The 22,010-nt window shown below is 35.6% G+C and overlaps 2 protein-coding genes across 2 annotated transcripts in view; one reads left to right on the forward strand and one right to left on the reverse strand.

Annotated features, from left to right (window-relative positions):
• LOC107586632 (serine/threonine-protein kinase MRCK alpha-like) overlaps window positions 1-9,207 on the forward strand; it is a 67,604-nt gene extending 58,397 nt beyond the window's left edge. Inside the window, exons 27-29 of the mRNA XM_016274085.1 lie at window positions 2,681-2,841; window positions 3,462-3,536; window positions 6,336-9,207. Of these exons, the coding sequence (XP_016129571.1) occupies window positions 2,681-2,841; window positions 3,462-3,536; window positions 6,336-6,467 (368 nt within the window). The 3' untranslated portion in view covers window positions 6,468-9,207. The remainder of the gene's footprint in view (window positions 1-2,680; window positions 2,842-3,461; window positions 3,537-6,335) is intronic.
• A 2,714-nt stretch (window positions 9,208-11,921) lies between these two features.
• Window positions 11,922-22,010, reverse strand: part of LOC107586633 (frizzled-3-like) — a 34,473-nt gene continuing 24,384 nt past the window's right edge. Inside the window, exons 7-8 of the mRNA XM_016274086.1 lie at window positions 19,058-20,075; window positions 11,922-12,074 (exon numbers count right to left, since the gene is read on the reverse strand). Of these exons, the coding sequence (XP_016129572.1) occupies window positions 11,922-12,074; window positions 19,058-20,075 (1,171 nt within the window). The remainder of the gene's footprint in view (window positions 12,075-19,057; window positions 20,076-22,010) is intronic.

Consider the following 22,010-nt stretch of genomic DNA (forward strand, 5'->3'; position numbering starts at 1 on the left):
CTTTTGACTGGTACTGTACTATAATACACACAAAGAATATCGGCCGATATATCGGTATCAGCCTTTTTTTTACTCCCTAATATCGGTATCGGCCCCAAAAAACCCATATCGGTCGGCCTCTAATTTTAATACTATGCTCTGACATATATTTATCTTATGGTCTTTTAGCTTAAATAAAGTCTGTCTGTATTATTGATATATGTGTAGTCTAATATAGTATAGTTTAGGGATGCACGATATATCGGCCACCATATCGGTATCGGCCGATAAATGCTCATTTTTTTCTGTTATCGGTATCGGCCTGATAAGAAAATTTGGCCGATATCTTAAAGCCGATAAATAATGCATTATTTCCTTCAGAGACACTTCAGATGCGCGCTGTTCGTTTGCAGCCTTTTGTGCAATTGTACATTGTAATATTGTGTTTATTTGATGTATATCTGATTTATCTCATATAGAATGCGTTTGGTTAAGTTAAAAAGAGCGCTTCAGTTTACCGGTGATCATGCATCTGAGAACAGCAACCCATCAAAATAAAGTTTGATGGTTTACCATAAAAATAAAAAAAAAAACGAGAAATTAAGACGTAAATATAATTTTTTTTTACATTTTACTCTAAAATGAAAATTTTTATTTTTTTTACATGTTTTTTTTACAGTATTATCATATATTTATTGTTTTAATGTATTATTAATATTATTTTAATTAATTATTTTAATTTAATAATACTGCAATAATCGAAATATTATAATCCGTAATCACAATAACAGTGGGAATGTGGCCTATGAAAACTCAAGATTTTTTTTTTAACTCTGAAATTGTTAGGTTTGATTTGGTTATTGTAAACAGTAAACCCAAATATGAACTAAATAAAATAATTAAATACAATTAAAATAAAATTAAACAAAATCACCCTAACCCTAAAATTATTAATTAATTCTAAATCTAGCTATTCGATTAATCTGCTTAAAATTCCTGTTTTTTTTTTTGTTTTTTTTAAATAGCGATATGTATCAGAGAAAAACAAAATATCACAATGTCAGTTTTTAAAGTGTAGCCCTGTTACGCTATGAATAACAAGTTTATGTGTGAAAAATGTCATACAAGTTTGCTCTGGCTGTTTAAAAACACCTGAAACCTAGAAAAGCAAATAAAGGAATTAAAATGATTACAGTTTCAATTCCTTGTCACTAAACACCATGCAAAAGCTTCTGTGAAAATCGTATGACTATTTAAAGAGGTAAACACTGAGACAGTTTGATAGCTCACGTTTCAGTACAGTGTGAAAAGGCCTTAATTGTAATCCAAGTTTCATGTTTGCAATTTTTCTTGAATTATTCTATTCTTGAGACAGTGCTGTGGGTCTCACTGCATTGTTTATGCTCTTTAGGGAGATGCTGAGAGACCCAGAAATGAGGAATAAGTTAATTTCCAACCCAACAAACTTCAACCATGTGGTTCATATGGGCCCGGGAGACGGGATCCAGATCCTGAAAGATCTGCCAATGGTAGGAGCAGCTAACAGCAGGGAGAACGTCACCTCTCATATTCTTCTTCCGCTTCTCTACGCCTCCATCCATCTGTTTCTAAGAGCTGTTTTAATGAGCATGAGCCATCTTTTGTTAATTATGTTCACTTTTATTATTTGCGTTTTATAGATGAGCTTGCTTAAAAGACAACATAAAACCACATTTAACTTTTTTAATGTGAAGTTGCACAGGTCAAGAAGTTACGGCAATTTTATTTCCTTTAGAATAACCCACATTTATGAAATCGGGTCAATTTGGCTTTCATGTTGTCTTTTAAATGACCTCACCTCTTCCTCTTCTTATTTACACCATTACTGAGCAGAAAACTGTTGCATGCATCTATATTTTTTCTTTCTTTTTCCTCCATTTCTCTCTCTATATCTGCTCCTCCTGGGTTTCCGCTGTAGCCCGGTTCTCTTCTCCCCTCTCTTCATCTGAGCCTCATCTCCACCCCTACAAGCTTTGAGCATGTCTATCACATGACTGTCACCTCTGCTGACAACTTCCTGTCCCAGGACTCCTCCCCTCTCTCCTCCTACTCCCTGTCCCTCAGCTCCGCCCCTGGGACCCTTGCCTCCATCTGCTCTTTGGTAGGACCAGAGAGACATACACGGACACACTCCATCTGTTCTCTGAAGAGGATGAGTTTATGCCCACACGCATTAGCTCACTTTCATATTGTTGAAACAAATCTATGTTCCAATTATCACAGTTACATGTAATATTCTCAATTTACAATCTGTCTGATTCTTGCATGCTAAATCATTCCTCCCTTCATTTTTTTATTTTTAAGCATTATTATTAAATGTATATATTGACAATTAAAAAAAAATTTATGACAAATAAAATTTGTTTTTATATTTTATTAATATAAATTATATTGTTAATATATATATATATATATATATATATATATATATATAAATATATATATATATACTTCCAAACTTTTTTTTTTTTTTAATGTTCTAACTTTAAAACATTCTTTTTGAATTTTCAAACACTCTATTGAACTTTCGAATGCTCTTTTTGAACTTTCAGATGTTCTTTTGAACTTTCGAATTTTGCATTTATTGACATTGGGCCAGACATAGTGTTGTTCGAACTTTTCAGGTTCCCAAATTTAAGTCAGTGTCTGTTCCATATCCCAGGCTCCTCTTCTCAAAATGGCAGTGCACTGAGACGGGACCTTTACGTTGGCAGCTACGGTTCCACCAAACGGCAGATGACGTCACCGTCTGATGGCTCGCTGTCATCCGGAGGAGGCATGGACTGCGGGGGTGATGCTCCCCTGTCCCAATTTGACAGAGAGGTCAGTACCAGCAACGATTGTCAGTGCCCGCTTTTCAAGATGCCTTCGTTTCTGAAAGGGATTTTTAAAAAGAGAAAACATATTTTAAAGTACCTTAACGTATTTGAAAAGCTAGACTTGTTTATTGCTTAAAAATATGGTTCTCTATGGATAAAATAAATACTGCTGAGATCTGTAGTCACGTGAAAATATTTCGATTTTACAAGTGACAAGTCCGGTGGGATTTCAAAAGGTGTGAATGTTGATTTAACATGTTCATTCGACCTCCAGACTGATCAAAGCAGGTAAAAGTTTCACTCCTGGAGCACTCTGTGATGCTGATCACCGCTAAAACTCCATAGAGAGCACTAGAAGTGTGTTATACAATTCCAGTACACAGGCATCCGTTCTGTTTCACCTGCCAAAATGTGTTTGGAGGGTCTCTATCTTCTCTTTCTCACGCTATATGCATGTGTTGAGTGTGTGAAGTGACACCATATCCACAGATTGAGGTGTTGACCTGCTAACACTCCTCCTACACACACACACACACACACACGCAGTCTGCATCTCAGCCCCACGTTTGACTGTGAGCACATTAACTCCATAATGACGTGTGGGTGCTGTGTGTGACTCTTTAGTGTCCAGGAGTGTCACCCACAGAGAAGACTCCTGATCTGAAAAGGGCTTTAAGGACACTGCTTAGTAAGCTAAAGGTAACATACATGATCCTGCTCCCCCAGATCTGAACCCTGTAGCTCTGTCCTAGACCTCAGATGAAGGAAATGGGTTAGTTGAGTTGTCTCCTTGTTAAAAGCGTGTTTGATCTGTGTAGGTGGTGGAATTGTACAGCGTTTGCTTGCTTTAGTAATAGCATTAATGTATCACGTAGCACCTTTTATCCATCCACTTTATATTATGTAGAGGAGGATTGATGTTGTGGTGGTTCAAGCTAGTAATAGACCATTTAATGGGCTGCTGTTTGGGTATTTAGAGATGATCACGTCAACCAATAAATGTGCCAACAGCTAAGGAAATGGATAAATATTTTCAGATACGATTTTAGTAAATTTTAAGTATGCAGTATGCATACTTTATGCAGTAAAGTGTCTTATTTTTTGCAATTTTGATAGGTAATTTGTATGTCTGTGAGTTTAACACGTTAACTTACGAAAGTTATGAAAAATAATGCGATTAAAATATTTTAACGCAGTTAACGCACTTACCCCGCCCACAGACCTGTACGTCATCTTACATTTCATACAGTTGACTGTTGACAATATGATTCAGGACAACAACTCCTTAAATGCAGTTATGCCCTAAAATGCAAAAAATGCCCCTGTATGAGTTTTTGTCTAATTTTTATATCATATGATAAGCATATCACACCAGCAACGAGTGCTGTTTTTGTCACGAAGAACACGTGCAAGTGTGATTTTATACAACACTTTAGTAAATAAGAAAGTTGACTGTTGACAATATGATTCAGGACAACAACTCCTTAAATGCAGTTATGCCCTAAAATGCAAAAAATGCCCCTGTATGAGTTTTTGTCTAATTTTTATATCATATGATAAGCATATCACACCAGCAACGAGTGCAATATCACAGGAGTGCTGTTTTTGTCACGAAGAACACGTGCAAGTGTGATTTTATACAACACTTTAGTAAATAAGAAGTTAATATTGTGCTATATTTTAGACACAATATTGTGGTTTTGTTCAATTTTGCCAATGAAAATATTACCTATAAAGCCACAGCAGAACTGCTTTGCGTCTCCGAGCAACACAGCGATGTTTAGTTTCTGAATGAATCCACGTTTTGAACGAAGCGTGTGAACCAATGATTCAAAAGCCCATTCACTAAAACAGAACCGTTTTTCTGAATTCCTGAATGAATCAGCCGTTTGAACGAATCGACTCATAAAGACATTTACCACCACCTGCTGGTAGTTTTAGTTTCTTCTTTAGGGTATAATTTCATTTATTAAAAAAATAAATAAATAAATTGTCATTTACTCACCCTCATGTTGTTTCAAACCTGAATGACTTACTTTCTTTTGCACAACATAAAAGAAGGTATTTTGAATACTGTTGGTAACTAAGCTGTTTTGGTCACTAGTGACTTTCATTGCATGAACAAAAAATACTGAGATGTTTCTCAAATGATCTTCTTTTATGTTCCATACTTTATGTTAGGCCACTGTAGCCTAAACATTTAAAACAATAATAGCTTTAAATTATCTTTTGGGGGTATTTTCACAGCCATATTTAGTTTGCGCAGCACCCTGTAATTAATTAGATTCAAAATTTTAATCGACTGACAGCCCTAGTAATTTGTTCTCTAGTTCTAACTTTTGAATATTTATACCACAGTTACAATATTTATCTTTGAATATTACAGATGGACCAAAATTGTCACAGCTACAGCTAACCAAGAAATTAGTGATGTTGAGTATTTGATTTTTTTTTTCTTTGCGTATTAATATTTTTAGTGGTTTCGCTTTTTTTAGTGGAAGAATTTAGAGAGACAGGTTCATAAGAGGTTATAGCAGACCAGTGAGATTTAACATGGTACCACCACCTCAGTGAAGTTTCTTAAAATTCCTCATCTTTAAAGCACTGTCACTGCAGCCTTCAAAGCAATACTTGTAATGAATTCAGCACCTTCAGTAATACATTTCAAGGCAGTTACTGTTGGACATCAAATCTTTTGAAGTGAGCAATATTATGCAGAAACCACTTTTTCTTAAGTTTTTTTTAATTATTATTTCTTAATGTTTTTGAAAGAAGTCTCTTATGCTGTATGTATTTAATCAAAAATACAGTAAAAACAGTAATTTTCTGAAATTAATACAATTTAAAATAACTTTTCCATTTTAATATATTGTAAATTGTCATTTATTTCTGTTGCAAAAGCTGAATTTTCAGCATCATTACTCCAGTCTTCAGTGTCTCATGATCATTCTAATCATTATGATGTGTTGATTTGCTGCTCAAGAAGCATTTCTTATTACTAATGTTGAAACCTGTTGTGCTGCTTTAATATTTTTGTGGAAACCGTGACGCATTTCAGGACTTTAGGATTTTCAAGATTCTGAAAAATATGAATATAAAGAAAACAACAGCATTGTTTTTTTGTAACATTGTAAAATTTTACTCTCACTTTCAATCAATTTAATGCACCCTATTTACTAAATAAAACTATTGATTTCTTTCTTTAAAAAAATCTTGCTAACTTCAAACTTTTGAACTGTATTTATTCTAATTACTCATATGTGTGTCTAGTCACATGACCCCATACAAGCTTCTTTAACTCTATCTCGTCATTCAGACAATTCACTCACTTTGAAAATGTCGTTTTGAACATCTCTATTTAACATGCTTATAAGCACATCATTGATTCGTTTTGGCCTGAGAAGACTGATGTTTAACCAAAATAGCCAAGAAAACCTAAAATCTACAGAATTAAAACAAAGCTTTGTCACTAACTTTTCCCTCTTCTCCTTCCTTTAGGACTCAGACTCTCCACGTCACTCCACAGCCTCCAACAGCTCCAACCTGAGCAGCCCACCGAGCCCTTCATCACCACACAAGAGCAAGACTCAGTCTCTGGAGCGTGGTGAGCACCTGGGCTGGGAGACATGAGCTCTGCCCCTGCCCACTTCCTTCTGACTTCCTGTGGGGCCCCGAGAGAGTCACGCATATACCCAAGACCGAGAGCCGGCTCCTTATACATCATATTCCTAAACACGCCGCTGGGCCCAGGTGTGTGTGTGTGTTTGCGTGTATTGGTGTGCATATGCATTACACGTGTGATTGTTGTACACACGCACATTACTGTGCACCTTACATCCCTTTTGAGTGGACCCATCACCACTGTTCCTGTTCCTGTGTTGGATGGGGGAACAGACCACTGAGTGTAGCTTATCACCTACCACCACCGGTGTGGACGGGGTCGAAAATGACAAACACAGAGCTTTAACGTGAATTTATCAGTGTATGTTGACAGGTGTGCCTCATCTAACACAAGAAAAAACATGCATTCAAAAGTCTTAATGGGGGGATGTTTCTTTAAACGCATAACACTAAACATCATGAAAACATTAATCGAGGATCATGGAAAACTGTTCCTGGCATTCCAATCCATGTGATAAAACATGAACACTTCAATTGAGTTCAGCCCCAATAGATAGAGTGGCACTACTGTATAACTCAGCCTCTACCCTCCAGTGCCATGCTGACCTTCACAGTCAGAGGTCAGAGTTCAAAAATTGATTTTGAGTTCAATAATGTAAATAGAATTTAAGTAGAGTATAATATATAATGAAATCAACACTATTCTGTTGTTAAATAAGTGACTTTGCTTTGAGAGAGTCTTCTTTCCTTTTTATTTTCCATGTCAAGGTTCTAGTCAATTATGCAGAAATGTAAATTTAAGCATTATTTTGTCAAGATATATGCTAGTTTTTCATAATTCCACTAAAATTGTCAAGACTTGCAAGGGAACACTACAAAAAAACATTGGACCTCATTCATAAAACACAAGAATAGTTTTTGTGTAAATTGTTCGTAAAGCCATTCTTATGTACAATTTTCCATCGAATATGACGTAAACAAGCTTGCAGTGAAATTGTTCATAAAAACATTGTGTAAATTGTTGCATTAAACATTCACATTCATAAAATCGGTTTGTATATTCTTGAACTGAAAGCAAGGTACATAAGGCCACAGCGAATTGTTCATAAAACTATTCTTGTAAATTGTCACATTGCATGCCAGATTTACAAGCTCGCAATAACATTTTCTAAAACCTTTCTTGCGTAAATTGCCGCATTAAATGCAAGATTCACAAGCTTGCAATAACATTTTATAAAACAATTCTTGCATAAATTGTCGCATTAAATGCAAGATTCACAACTCGCAATAAAATTTTATAAAACCGTTCTTGCATAAATTGTCGCATTAAATATAAGGTCTCCACAGTGAAATTGATCTCAAATCAATCATACGTAAATTGTCGTTTAAACAAGACTATCATAAAATAGTTTGAAATAATTCTTGAGTAAATTGTTGCATGGAATGTGAAATTGAGAAAGCTACAGTGAAAATATTATTGTGTACACTTGCATTAAATACGACATTCATGAGGGCGGCAGTCTTAAATTTAGTGCATCGTTGAATGGAATTTTAAATCAAGCAATATTTAACATTTAACAAAACTGACGCAAGAATGTTTTCTAAGAACGATTTACATGAATGCAGTTTCCTCGTGTTTCATGAACGTTGTTGCATATTGTGAGTAAGATCTATCATTCTGAGAAATCAAGATGCGTACATCGCTAAATCCATATTAAACACTCAAAACGCGTACAGTCATGTGATCATAAATAAGCTGTTGTGCTGAATGTAACAGAGATTCACTGCAGCCTTGTTCATGTTACTCTTGCCTACATCTGTGCTTCACACTTCTGTTACCAAAGCAATAATGCTGTTTCCAAAGAGGTTGTTTTCTTTAAATATTAATGTTAATTATTATTCTTTTAGTATTTTAATTTGTGTTTTATAGTTTTGTTTTCCAACTCCCAAGAACCAAACTTTGCCTAAGGTGTATACATGTGAATATAACACGTAGTGTAACCTGGACCACTAGATTCAGAGCGTTTAATGTTTGTGCAACATGGAGAAACACTAAACTCATCAGGTGAAGCATTTAAAGGGCTTCAACGCTTCAAACTCACTTGTGCATATAGCGGTTGCCTCTTCCTCTAACACTCATAATGACTCAACAGGGACCCCAAGGACCAGCAGGAGATTAGGTCATTTGATATTAATATAAATGAATCGAGGACGTACAGTAAAGCTGCTGTAGTGATGTTTTAAACATGCAGGGTCAGACTATCAAACATCCCTGAACCTCAGAATACCTCAGATTAGAGAGCAAAGCCATTACGACTCCAACAGAACCTCATCAGCGCAACAATTGTAGCTGTCCCTCCGTCCGGTTTCATACACTAATTGGCATTTAGGAATTATTCACATGCACTACTGCTCGCTTTTGCGAAGCATATTTATATCAGATTAGATTTCTTTAAAACACATTATGCAGATTCAGACTCTTGTATATCTAGATGCTGTTCTGAATTCCTAAATATTCCAGATTGTTTTTAGTAATAGCTCACTCAAAAATCAAAATGTACATTTACTCACTCATTATGTTGTTGCAAACCTTTATAGCTTGCTTTGTCCTATAAAGTTAGGCTAAAAGTAGTCAGATTATTATATATATTATATTAAATGTGTAATGTAATGGATAACATTGTTGACTCCAATTTTTCATAAAGTAATTTGGAATCAGTAATGGACTACACTTTGCAAGTAATCTACCCAGCCCGTTTTAAAAAAAAACAAAAAACAAATGTTACTTGAATTTAAAAGCATTAAATATTGCTGAAAATGCTGCATAAAAATATAATATAAAAATATAACAAGAGTAAGTCATGGGTTTGGAATGACAGAATTTTTTTTTTTTGAGTGAACTATTCTTTTTAAAGTATGCTGAAAAAAATGAATGACCTTTCAGTATTGAAGCACACCCAAGTACAGAAGTAATGAAAGTTTGTGCATATGTTTCTACACATTCAACAGATAGCCACGGTTAAAGTGCTATATTGTTCCTCATTAGTAAAGTGGACAGAAGAATCGAGCATGGAAATCAAGTGTACTCTGGGAAACCGAAGGCAAAGGTACAGCAGAAGCAGTAACAGCGATCAGAAAAACAGCTTTTACAAAGCTCAGGTCCAAAGTCACAGGTTTAGGCACTGAGTACCACTGTAATCTCATCCAACACGTAAACAAACACTCGACTTCACTTTAAAGCGTTGTGAAACAGCACGATTCATAAATTCAACACGTTTCTATGTTCCATTAACATGGTGCATGAGCTTGTAGAAACGGCCTGCTGAAATATTCATGAAGCAACGTTAGAAAAAAAAGCACCATTTACAAAGCTTAAGACTCCTGTACACATGGGCGGAAAAGCATCTGCATGTAAGATGATGTTCTGAAAGACAACTTAATCTTAATTCTGTAATGTGACATGAGTGTGGGGAGGGCAGAGCGATCCGATGTGATGAGGTAGGCAGCCGTCAAGCGGCCGAACAAAAAGCACATCAGGTGTTGGTGAGGATTCTGGTACGTCATTCCTCCATGCATTCTCAACCAAACTACCACCAGAAACTAAATACAGCTTGCTAGAGGCACAAAACCGCTGATCCTCCCTCTCGTGGAACCATCCTTCGGCTTTCAAGGGTTTGAAACCTGATCTCTAATGGGACAGTCATCAGTCTTGAAGCGTCGGTGATCCATTAACTCTTTAAACCGGGTTGTGTGATGGGAAAAATCTCCCATCGGACAGCTGCGGCCCATCCTGACGCTGCTTTATCACACATGCAGTAAACTTCATCCAGCAGAACTTCACAGTATCTAAGAAAACATATCTTGTTACTCAGGTGCGCCACTAATGGGACAAATCCCGAGGACGGCTCTGTCAACACACATGTCTCTCGAGTTTCTGATTCCCCTGCTGCTGCCAAAAACACATGTCTGATCGCATCATATGACCCCTTTAATATAAATGTTAACATTTACATTTAGTCATTTAGCAGACGCTTTTATCCAAAGCAACTTACAAATGAGGACAATGGAAGCAATCAAAATCAACAAAAGAGCAATAAAATGCAACTGCTATGACAAGTCTCAGTTAGCTTAAAGGGGTCCTATTATGCTTTTTCACTTTTTTAATTGTAGTCAGTGTGTAGTGTGTATGTTTGGGCATAAAAAAGATCTAGAAAGTTACAAATCTCAAAGTCCACTCCAAAGGGAGATGTTTTGTTTAAAAAAAAATCCCATTTCAAGAACTACAACGAACGACTCGTTTGGACTACAGTGTTTGTTTCCGGGCTTTGTGATATCACAGAGCGGCTCATTAGAATATCATTAAAAATTATTCCCGCCTACAGATATTGGAATGGTTGGGGGGTGGGGAGGGGCGAGGTTGTGGTTAGAACACTTTTTTCACCTCCGTGCCCAAACGTCTTTGTTTGGGCTTCCGAAAGCGGATGATGTCAGTAAACAGTGGTTGCAATTTATTTTTTAACTGTCCCTGAGCATTATAACCCCAATTTGCTATTGTGTGCTGCGCATTTTACTGAGGACAGCTTCCACTACATGAGGGAGTACAGTGCCTGCCGGATTCTCCAAAAAGTTTTTGTTGAAAGATGGAGCAAGGGGCGTGGCAGTACTGAAACACCGTCTAAGCTGTTCGCCAATCACAACGCACTGGGACAGCTAACCAATCACAACACATTTTGTTTTTCGGAAGGTGGACCTTCATCAAAGCCGGAACTAATCGAGCCGTTTGTGCCAGGATGGGGAGAGAGGTGTTGTAATAATGTAAATTATGTGAAAAATAATGCGTTTTTCGAACCACCAAACATGAGAGCATGTTCTAGTACACCCCCAAAACAAAATCAAGACTTTGTAAAAGAGCATAATAGGACCCCTTTAATGCAGTACACGTAGCAAGGTTGTTGTTTTTTTAAATTATATAATAAATAACAAGAAAACAGATAGAATAATGAAAAGGAATGGATAGAATAGAATTGAAAAAGAATAGAGAATATTTTTAGAAAACAAGCAGTTAGTAAATGAATAGAGTACAAGTCTAAATGGGGCAAGTTTTTTTAAACTTGTAAGTTTTCTTTAAGTTTTTTGTTGTTGTTGGTATTTATATTATTTAGATATTACGTATAACAACAAAAAGGGGAAACTTAATCCGTGTCAGTTTAGCGGAAACTATTATATAATAATATTCACCAGATAATATTTTACACATTTATCATTTTCTTTTCCACAGTATCTGTGCCTCAATTTTAGAAAGCTTTTTGAAATGAAATAGTTGATGGCAGTAAGTACATTACAGTTCAATACAATGTCTATTGTTCTTCGTCTGACAAACATATTCTTGTACTTACAATAGCACTTGATGATGTCTAGTTTCAAGTGAAGTGAAGTGAAGCAGAATGAGGAAGGTACTGTAACTCACTCTTTCCGCCTGCGGCCCTGGAAGAAGCCGGCCCACTCGAAGCAGGTCTTCTTACTGCCCACCCAGAACACCGACGGGATCCCAACCACCAGCAGCATCAGGTACTTCATGAGGAACAGGACGAGGTCAGGCCTGCTGGTCTGCTCCACCTACACACAGAGATGATGATCATCATCAGTCCTCTGGAAGAGCTGATGCTTCCCTCAGGCTCTCACACACTCACTGCAGACCTCATCCACAGCACTCAGCACACTTTAGTACTGCAGCCTTTATTACAACTCTTTTGACAGCTTTTTCAGTGATCTTTTAGTATCATTGATACTAGGGATGTAACAATTCACTCAACTCACGATTCGATTCACGGTTTTCTTTTAACAAAATGAGACTTAGGACAAATTAGAAATTAAATGTGTCCTTTTATTATTGCTTGGACAAAATACTGTACATTTCTTTGTGAAATTGGAATATAACACTATAAAAATATACTAATATAGCACTTGTATATTATTGCTCTTTGGTTGGTTTTGATTGCTTCTATTGTCCTCATTTGTTAGTCGCTTTGAACAAAAGCGTCTGCTAAATGACTAAATTTAAATATAATGTAAATGTAAATAACAAAACTGAATTTTTGACATTTTAAAACAAGCCCCAAATCAAATAAATAAGTAACACAAATAAAAGAAATCTCTTCATATAAACAAACCAAGGCTTTGTCTGTGCTCTTTCCATTTAAAATGAGAGGCAACCACTGCATTTTAATCATGATCCAAACAAAGATGCTGCATAGATGCAACATGAGCAGTTTTTAATCTAAATTAGATTGTATAATTTCAAAATTTGAAGCAAAAACAGAATGGTTTGACTTCAGTTTTGTGAAACTATACATAAAAATATCTGCATGAAACCGAAACAGCAGACAAGCTGAACGAGACGCAGATTCACTCTCTGCCAGCAGGTGGCGCTTAAAGCGTTTCCTGGTTTCCGCTGTAAACAAAGCAGCGCTGCACTTATGAACTTTAATATGCATTATACAGAGGCAAGATGAAAAGAAAAAATACCATCGAAAGACAGTAAGTTCCCCTCAGACATGCATTCATATAAACTCCTACCCCTAAATGAATCACGATTTGTTTAGCATCTCAACCGATTTGAATCGTCACATATTTTAATCGATTTTCAACCGGCTCGCGGTTAATCATTACATCCCTAATTGATACTATTAGTATTTTAGTTAATATTTTGAAACAGATTTTATTTTTGAAGTTTTCATTTTAATGTTATAGTAATTTTGTTGCTTTTTATTTTAGTATTTTTGGTTTTAATTTGAAAGTTTTAATTAGTTGTATAAGTTTAATTGTCTGTATAGTTTTTAAGTTTTAGTTTAAGCCATTTTAATATTTTGTGTTTTCATTTTAATTTCAAATGTTTTAGTAATTTTGTTGTGTTTTTTTAACATATCTATATAGCTTTTATTTGGTCATTTTTTTTATTTGTTATTTTAGTATTTTGTTCATTTTATGTAATGTTTTCATTGTAATGTTGTAGCTTTGTTGTGCTTTTGTTCACTTTATTTTTGATGTCTATATTAAGTTTTCATTTTTAGTTTTAATATTTTCGGTTTTCATTTTAATGTTTTAGTAATTGTATTTTTATATAATTTTTTAAAATGTCTATAAAATTGAAGTTTTTGTTATTTTAGTGTTTTTTATTTATTTTAAATTGTAAAATTTTTAGTAATTTTGTAGTGTTTCTTTCATTATTATTATTAAATTTTTTTTAAATGTCTATATAGTTTTCAAGTTTTTAGTTTTAGTTATTTTAGTACTCCAATTTCAAAAATGAGAAATATTGCCTTGGCAACTTGCTGAAATAAAATAAGTATACGTTTTTCTTATTTTATTTCAGTTAATGTTTATTTCAAGTAATGAAAATGTTTTTTAATGATTTCAGTTTTAGTTAATGATGAAACCCTGATTCCCATACACCATCTACAAAATATAGATAAATATGGTTGTCACTTCTGTTTAATCTTCATTCTCAAATCTCCACAGTTTGCACATGGCCATTTTTCATCCCTGTAAAAGTGTGTGTGTTTAAACATGCGTGAGCTGGTGTGTGTATCTGTTGCTCACACACAATCCTGCTTTATCTGCAGAGCACAAGCCACAACAACAGCCTGTTCTTCTGCTCTTCACGCTCAACGCACCTGATGCTGCACTCATGCATACATCATGTCACAACACACACACACACACACACACACACAGGAAGAGAACATGTACAATCTCTGCAGGCGGTCGTCAGATGACATGGGATCAAATCTAACGTCTTTAAGGCACACATTAACATACACTAATACATATTCACAGAAAAATACGAATGTATGCTGCCTTCAAGACATGTCAGGATTATCATATTTACAAGGATAAAATCATCTGCGAGGAGCAGAAATAGGAGGAAAACTCAAAATGTACTTGTAGAGCGTGGAGCGTCATAGCAGGAAATGTGGATGCATCTATAATTCAAAGCAAATTGGTTCTAATTCAGTTTGCATGCAAACTACTACTATCAGTTTACTACTGATTAAGAATAGTCATAAAATCTGCAAGAAAATATGGATAGCATTTAACTGGTTTATGGCAAGCCTGCATTTGGAAGATACTTTTATTCAGAATGACTTTCATCGCTTTCAAGGTATACAAAAAATATATATTTGTAATGAAGAAATATATAAAACTAAGAAAGAAATATTAAATTGCTTTTAAGATGCACTGTGCAATCTGCTAAATTGTGTAAAATTTAAAGGGGATTAAGAGCGTGTGTGTGTGTATATATATATATATATATATAAAACATATATACACAGTATGTGTGTTCATTTTTATCATGAATTTTCATAATGTTATATCAATTTTAATTTTTATAATTAAAATATACAGTACATTTTTTATATTAAATATTACAGCAAAAGTGAAAAACGCAATATGCGGCAACTTAGCAGAAACTAAAAATTATCCAGATAATATTTTACACATTTATCTTTATTTTATTTTTTTAAACCGTATTAATGGCCGTTTATAAAGGGGTTCCTTTGCAAGGCAATAATCATACGTGGTGGTTTGTAGCAGAAAAATCTCTGAGCTTTCTGAATAAAATAAGAGCTTTCTGGGGTGAAATGCTGAGTTTGGACCAAACAAATGGTCCAACCATGAAAATAATTATTAATTAATAATTATCCCTTCTTAACTTGAAAACTGGAAAGCAACATTACTTCTGCTTAATTCCACACTGTTGAATTACTAAACATTATAATAAAGCCACACATTCACTTCCTTAGCATAAATCAGGATGTCTTCACATCATCAGATGCTAGCGGGGGAATGACAGACATCCTCCATCCTTCAAGTGCTTTACTTTCACAGAACAGCCGTGTGATCAGACTGAGTGCATTACCTCACAGACTCACACACAGAGCATCTCTCATGCAGAGCCAATCAAAGGCCTGGGCTTGTGTGAGTCAGTCTCTGTGCTGTGAGGTAATGACCGGTCTGAGCACCTTTAATAACAACAGGAGGGGGTCTGTCCTTCAGCATCACACGGATATCCCCTCGGCGCGACAGGGGCCGAGCCACCACCATACAGGCAGCACAGCGTGACTTAACAAGCCCAGTGATGAAAGACACCAAGAAAAAAAAAAACATGCATTGTATCTGAAAAGCAATCTTGCAAAACTACACCTGACACAGCGCTGGGCAACAGGAAATATATTACCTACAGAAAACACTGCTAATATAAAAATTCCACAAATATAAAAATGAGACAACACTATTATATATATTTATATAAAATATTCATATTAAATAAGTGTTGTCTAATTATATTGCCATTACATATATAATAAATATTACAAATATGATAAACTTAAATATTTAAAAATACATGTTATTAATATATTTTGACATTTGAATTAATTTATTAACTTTATATGATCTTAATATTTCAGTAAATATATGGCGACACATACTGGTGTTTATGGATAGATAGATAGATAGATAGATAGATAGATAGATAGATAGATAGATAGATAGATAGATAGATAGATAGATTACACACAGACTAGACAGAAAGACAGACAGACAGACTAGACAGACAGACAGACAGAAAGAAAGACAGACAAACTAGACAGACAGACAGACAGACTAGACAGAAAGACACTAGACAGAAAGACAGACAGACAGACAGACAGACTAGACAGAAAGACAGACAGACAGACAGACTAGACAGAAAGACAGACTAGACAGACAGACTAGACAGAAAGACACTAGACAGACTAGACAGAAAGACAGACAGACAGACAGACAGACTAGACAGACAGACTAGACAGACAGACAGACAGACAGACAGACTAGACAGAAAGACAGACAGACTAGACAGACAGACAGCAAGACAGACAGACACATTATTTACATATTTTAAAATACATTAATTATTTTGCATTATTATATTTTAAAATCTTATAAATGTAATATCTCAAGTATGAACATGAAATCCTCATGTTAATTTTTTTTTTAAACTTCAAGACAAAAAAAATAATTAAAAATACTTGTTTATAATAATACTTATTATAAACAATAATAAATTATTGTTTAATAATTTTTTTAAACAATAGAAATAAACTTTTTAAAATATTATCAAAAAGGCTAGAAATCTATTGTCGTATATAAATAGAAAATACATTTATAATAGTAAATAATTTAATAATATAAGATAATGCACAATATGCAATATATCTAATCATACCCATATATGAATATGATTTGTTTTTTAGGCATCTCACCTAGTCCTACCAAATCATATAGTGTTCTGCTGCTATAGTGCCAACTGGCTTCTATCAGAAAGTAAAGGCACTCAAAAGTTAATGCAGGCATTCATCTTACGAGGTGAAGCGAGAGAGCATGCGATGGTGAAGACGGAGAAGATCGCCGGAGGGGAGAGGAGAGAATTACTGCATCACGTGATGCTCGGATCCGTTTATGATCGTGTGCAGGGAGAGGCTGAGCGGCTACGGTTACACTGTAATAAAAATGCCTCATGCATCACTGCGCCGGATCGTATCTCACCATCCATTCACTGCACAACACAAAAGAACCCTTAACATTGATATCTGCAGCAAATGTGGGGCTTGCAGAAGGTTGCGATTACTACAATCATCTTCATTCAGTCAGCTACAGCAAAGCAGCGGTATAGTAAATCAATCAAACACTTCTACTGCCTCACCATTGGATGTCTCCATCTTCATAAAGATAATTAGAAACACTGGAGGAGGCTAACAGCTGAAACCAGGGGAGGACAAATTATGTGAAAAGTAGGAGGTACACATTATAAACCTCATCTGCCTCTCTTTGTGGTTTAATAAGCCTAGCTGCCAGAAACATTAATATGAGCGCTTAAAGACTAATATTTCCAGTAGAAATGTTATTATAAAGCCAGAACATTGATGCCACAACTTTGAATATAAAAATACATGCAATATGTTATATTACATACAAATATGTACAACCCTATATAACATACACAACCCTTCTTCTGTTGCTTCTCTTAAAATTACTGACAATATCAATAAGCCAATAACAATTTTCATGTTATGGCTGATATGACTGATACATATCCAATATGTATATTAATATTAATACTAATTCATATTTTATAAATAGTTTTCTAAATAAATTAAAAAGGAAACTAATTAAAACCAATCATTTTAAATATTACAATATAATAACTACATTTAGGCATATACAGTATGGAAAAAGGATGACTAAAACATAATTTAATAGTTTTATTAATTCAGGTTTTAATATAATATATTTAAAGAATATATCAGTTGACTATAAAAATACAGGGAATGATATTTATGTATTTATTCATTCAATCATTGGGTATTACTATTAGTTTATAAATTAATAATTTAATTAATGCATTAAGCTGATCAACAGTGACAGTGAAAATATAATATTGTTACAAAAGATATCTATTTCAGAAAAATGCTGAAAATTCAGCTTTGTCATAGGAATACATAATATTTTGAAATATTTTAAAATAGAAAAGAGTTATTTTAAATAGTGATAATATTGAACAATATTATTGTTTTTACTGAATGTTTGATCAAATACATACAAAATTATTTACATAATTTATTTGTATCAGTCTAATATTATTAGACTGATACAAATAAATGATGCAAATAATTTTGTAAAGTGCAAAAGTGGGGGGATTAATTTAAAGGGGTCATCGGATGCGACATGCACCGTTGAACTGAAATGTGTGTTGGCAGTGGGTGTACACAACCACCCTAGAATGATAAAAACCCACCTAGTTTTTTTTAATCTCGTTAAATCATTTCCCCTTTCTCAAATCGAGCCGATCTCAGATGCCTGTCTGTGTGACGTCACACAGACAGGCCCCTCCCACTATAGTTTGATTGACAGTAGCATTTCAGCACAGACTGGACTGGCGTCTTACCTTAGACCCGCCCTGAGTGAGCTATCATCAGTCCGCCAGTGTTTCACCGCCGGAGCAGATGTAGACAAGAATGACTCCATAGTGATTGAGGTCTTCTGTTGTTGGATGCAATAATGAACATAGCACTCGTCATTTACTCCCGACATCTGAGCCGCTGAAGACGCAGTGGATTATGTTTGTTTTTGAAGGGAATGCGCCCCCGATCTACATAAATGCGTCTATGTTCGCTATGTTCAGCTTCACCTCCAGAAGAAGTGAGTATAAGGTTTTTTAATTAATCTGTGCTAGTTAGCAAGTTTCGCGATGAATGCGGTTAAAGTTTACCATCTCTCAGAGAGCAGCATGGAAGAGAGGGGCGGGGCGAGCAGAGCTCATTTGCATTTAAAGCGGCATGCAAGAAAACCGCTTGCTGTAGACAGAGCTGTTTTTGACAGGGTAAAAGTATTGTTTTACACTACACCATTGAGAAATTTTAACAAAACTATGTTACAGACTTTTCATTAAGACCCAAAAGAATCATATCAACTTGTGGAAAATGGGCATCCGATGACCCCTTTAATAAAACTTGCAGAAGTAGAATTTAAATATAAAGTATGTTTGTGTGTTGATTTACCTGGAATGGGCAGGGTATATGGTAGTCTCTGCAGCGCTCCTGCACCCATGTGGTCTCCCAAATAGAGCGGTATGTCTGTTCATACAGGTAACAGCCCACCACGGTCAGCAGCGGCACCAGATACAGCACCGAGAACACGCCGATCCGGATCATGAACTTCACCAGCTTGTCCTGATTCTCCTTCTCAAGAGGAATCTCCATTCGGACCCTGTTGAGCGCTACGATCCCGGCCAGCAGCAGCGACACTCCCACCAGGACGTCCAGACAGAGCGGCGCCAGCACGAACCAGCGAAGAGTGTGAACATCGTACAGGCCCACAAAACACACGCCACTGATGTTATCACCCTCGATTTTATTCAGAGCCAGCAGGGTTATGGTTAGCATGCCAGGTATTCCCCACGCACTGGCGTGGAAGAGCAACGCCTTCTTCTCGATGGCTTCGCTGCCCCATTTGGGAACAGCAGCCAAGAACCAGGTGATGGTAAGGATGACCCACCAAACACTTCCCGCCATGGTAAAGAAGTACAGCACCATAAAAAGCAGCGTGCAGGCCTTGTTATGCGAGCCTTGAGTCACTGTGGACATTTTGTACTGGCTGGGATTGGATGCGTTACACGCTACACGATCCTCCAGCAGAAAGCCCAGGAAAAACACCAGCGAAACCATCATGTAGCAGACGGCGTAGAAGATGATGGGCCGCTCTGGGTAGCGGAAGCGTGTGACGTCGATGAGGAAGGTGAGGAAGGTGAAGAGCGTGGCCGAGAGGCAGACGATGGAGACGACGCCAATGAAGTAGCGGGCGAAGGTGAGCTCCTCGCGCCGGAAGTACATGTTGGGACAGGGAGGGGAGCAGTCGCGCACACTGAGAAACGTGTAGCCGAGCTCGGGCTCCACTTTGAGCTCGCGGGGGCACCAGAAGCCATAGTCACGCTGAACGGACATGGACGACTGGTCAGTGGGGTCCTCGTTCACGAGCAGATCTACAGCACGAGGGTAAGACTCATCACAGTCTGGGAACCTGCAGCAAAGAGACGAAGACATACATATTTACATATAATATTAATAATATTATATATGTGTGTGTGTTACAACATTGTTGCCACAACTTTGAATATAAAAATACATACAATGTGATATATTACATACAGCCCTATATAACACATACAAAAATTTTCCGTCTCTTCTCTTAAAATTATTGCCAATAACAATAAATTAATAATTATTTTCATGTTATGGGTCATAACTGATAAATGTCTGATATAAAAATTTCATACTTTTTTCTAAATAAATTAAATTAAAGATAAACTACAATCAATCATTTTAAACATTATAGCTGAATTAAAGCATCACAAACATTGAATTTTTAAAAATAACTAAAAATTACATTTAATAGTGTTATTAAATTATTACGTTTGTTTTTATTAGGGATGCACCGAAATGAAAATTCTTGGCCGAAGCTGAAACCGAACAAAATTAAAGACTGGACCGAAGGCCAAATACCGAACACGGCATTTTGTGATTACTGTATGATTTCCATAATCATACAGTAACCAGCAACAACAGTCTCTCGCTGTCTGCGATTTTTGTGTCTTTCTCGGACAGCTTTAAATGCTTCCACACCGCCGACATGTTTGCTCTACGCTGGTTGCTATTTGATCGAGTCACGTCATTGTTCGGTACAATTTATTGTCTTTTCACTCATTTTTTTTTATTATTTTGCTATTTTCGGCCGAATAATTTCGGTTGCCGAACATTTGGTGCATCCCCAGTTTTTATAAAATATAAAATGCAGTATAAAATATAAAAATACAGAGTATGTTATTAACTTATTTTATCAATTTTAAAATTAAGGCTGGGTATTAGGTAATATTAGGATGTTGTTTTTTCATTCTTTATTGTATTTAATAGATCATATTATTTATTGCATGTAATATGACTTGTATGTATTACATAGTTTACACTGCTCATACACAATGTACATATTTTTACAGAAAATATATTCAAATCAACTAGAATAATGAAATATTAACTTGGTAATGTTTAAAGTATAGTGTTAAAAATGCTATGTGACAGAAGGCTTGGAAGATGCTTCTTGATGCACAGCTCCACGTAACAGAGCAATATAAAGCATGTTTAATTCAGATTTTATTAAATTATTCACCCAAACTGACTTCTCTCCCCATGTTCGCCAGTAGCATAGTAAGTACTAGTAGGAAAATTAACAACAGTGCTAGCAACAGTAACTAAAGGGGGCGGGGTCAAGCTAATTATTAGTTCCATGACAGACACAACTTTTGTTATAACAAGCTCTTTCTTAATTACTTACTAGTATGTAAAGAGATTGAAACGGCCATGAGGTGCATATTATACAAAATCACAAGAAATGTTGCACAGAATTTATTGCTGCAAGTTTTGTTTCACTCAACCCTACTAAAAGGTTGATTCTGGAGTAATAAAATATGCTTTCTTTTCTGACAACTATTGCTTTGAAAGTATGTTTCCATATTACCACTGAGTGTTTGACTGCTGACTGCTAACATTAATCTGAAATATGCTGCAGACTTATTTCAACCTGGTTTGAATAGTGCACACATTTTTCCCTCTTCAGAATGACTGGTTTTCGCTGGAGATTAAAGGTTTCCCTCAAACATCTGCATTTGCTTAAACCAGTGGTTCTCAAACTTTTTCAGCAGGAAGCCCCCTTGTGTAGGGTGAATCCTTTTGTGCCCCCCCCCCCAAAAAAAAGAAAACTCATGACGCAAAACATCCTCAAACTTACAATTTTACTTACAAATTTTAGATTGACCCCCCAAAAAAAAAAATATTATTTGTACAATACCGGAACATCAATTCTGTTTTTAGCCTTAATTCTCTGATGTTGAATATACAAAATTTGTTAAATTCTTAAATTTCATAAAATATAACAAATTGTTATAAAAATTGTCTGAAAAGT

This window comes from Sinocyclocheilus grahami, unplaced genomic scaffold, assembly GCF_001515645.1.
Source record: "Sinocyclocheilus grahami isolate Dianchi unplaced genomic scaffold, SAMN03320097.WGS_v1.1 scaffold84.1, whole genome shotgun sequence".
Classification (NCBI taxonomy): Eukaryota; Metazoa; Chordata; class Actinopteri; order Cypriniformes; family Cyprinidae; genus Sinocyclocheilus; species Sinocyclocheilus grahami.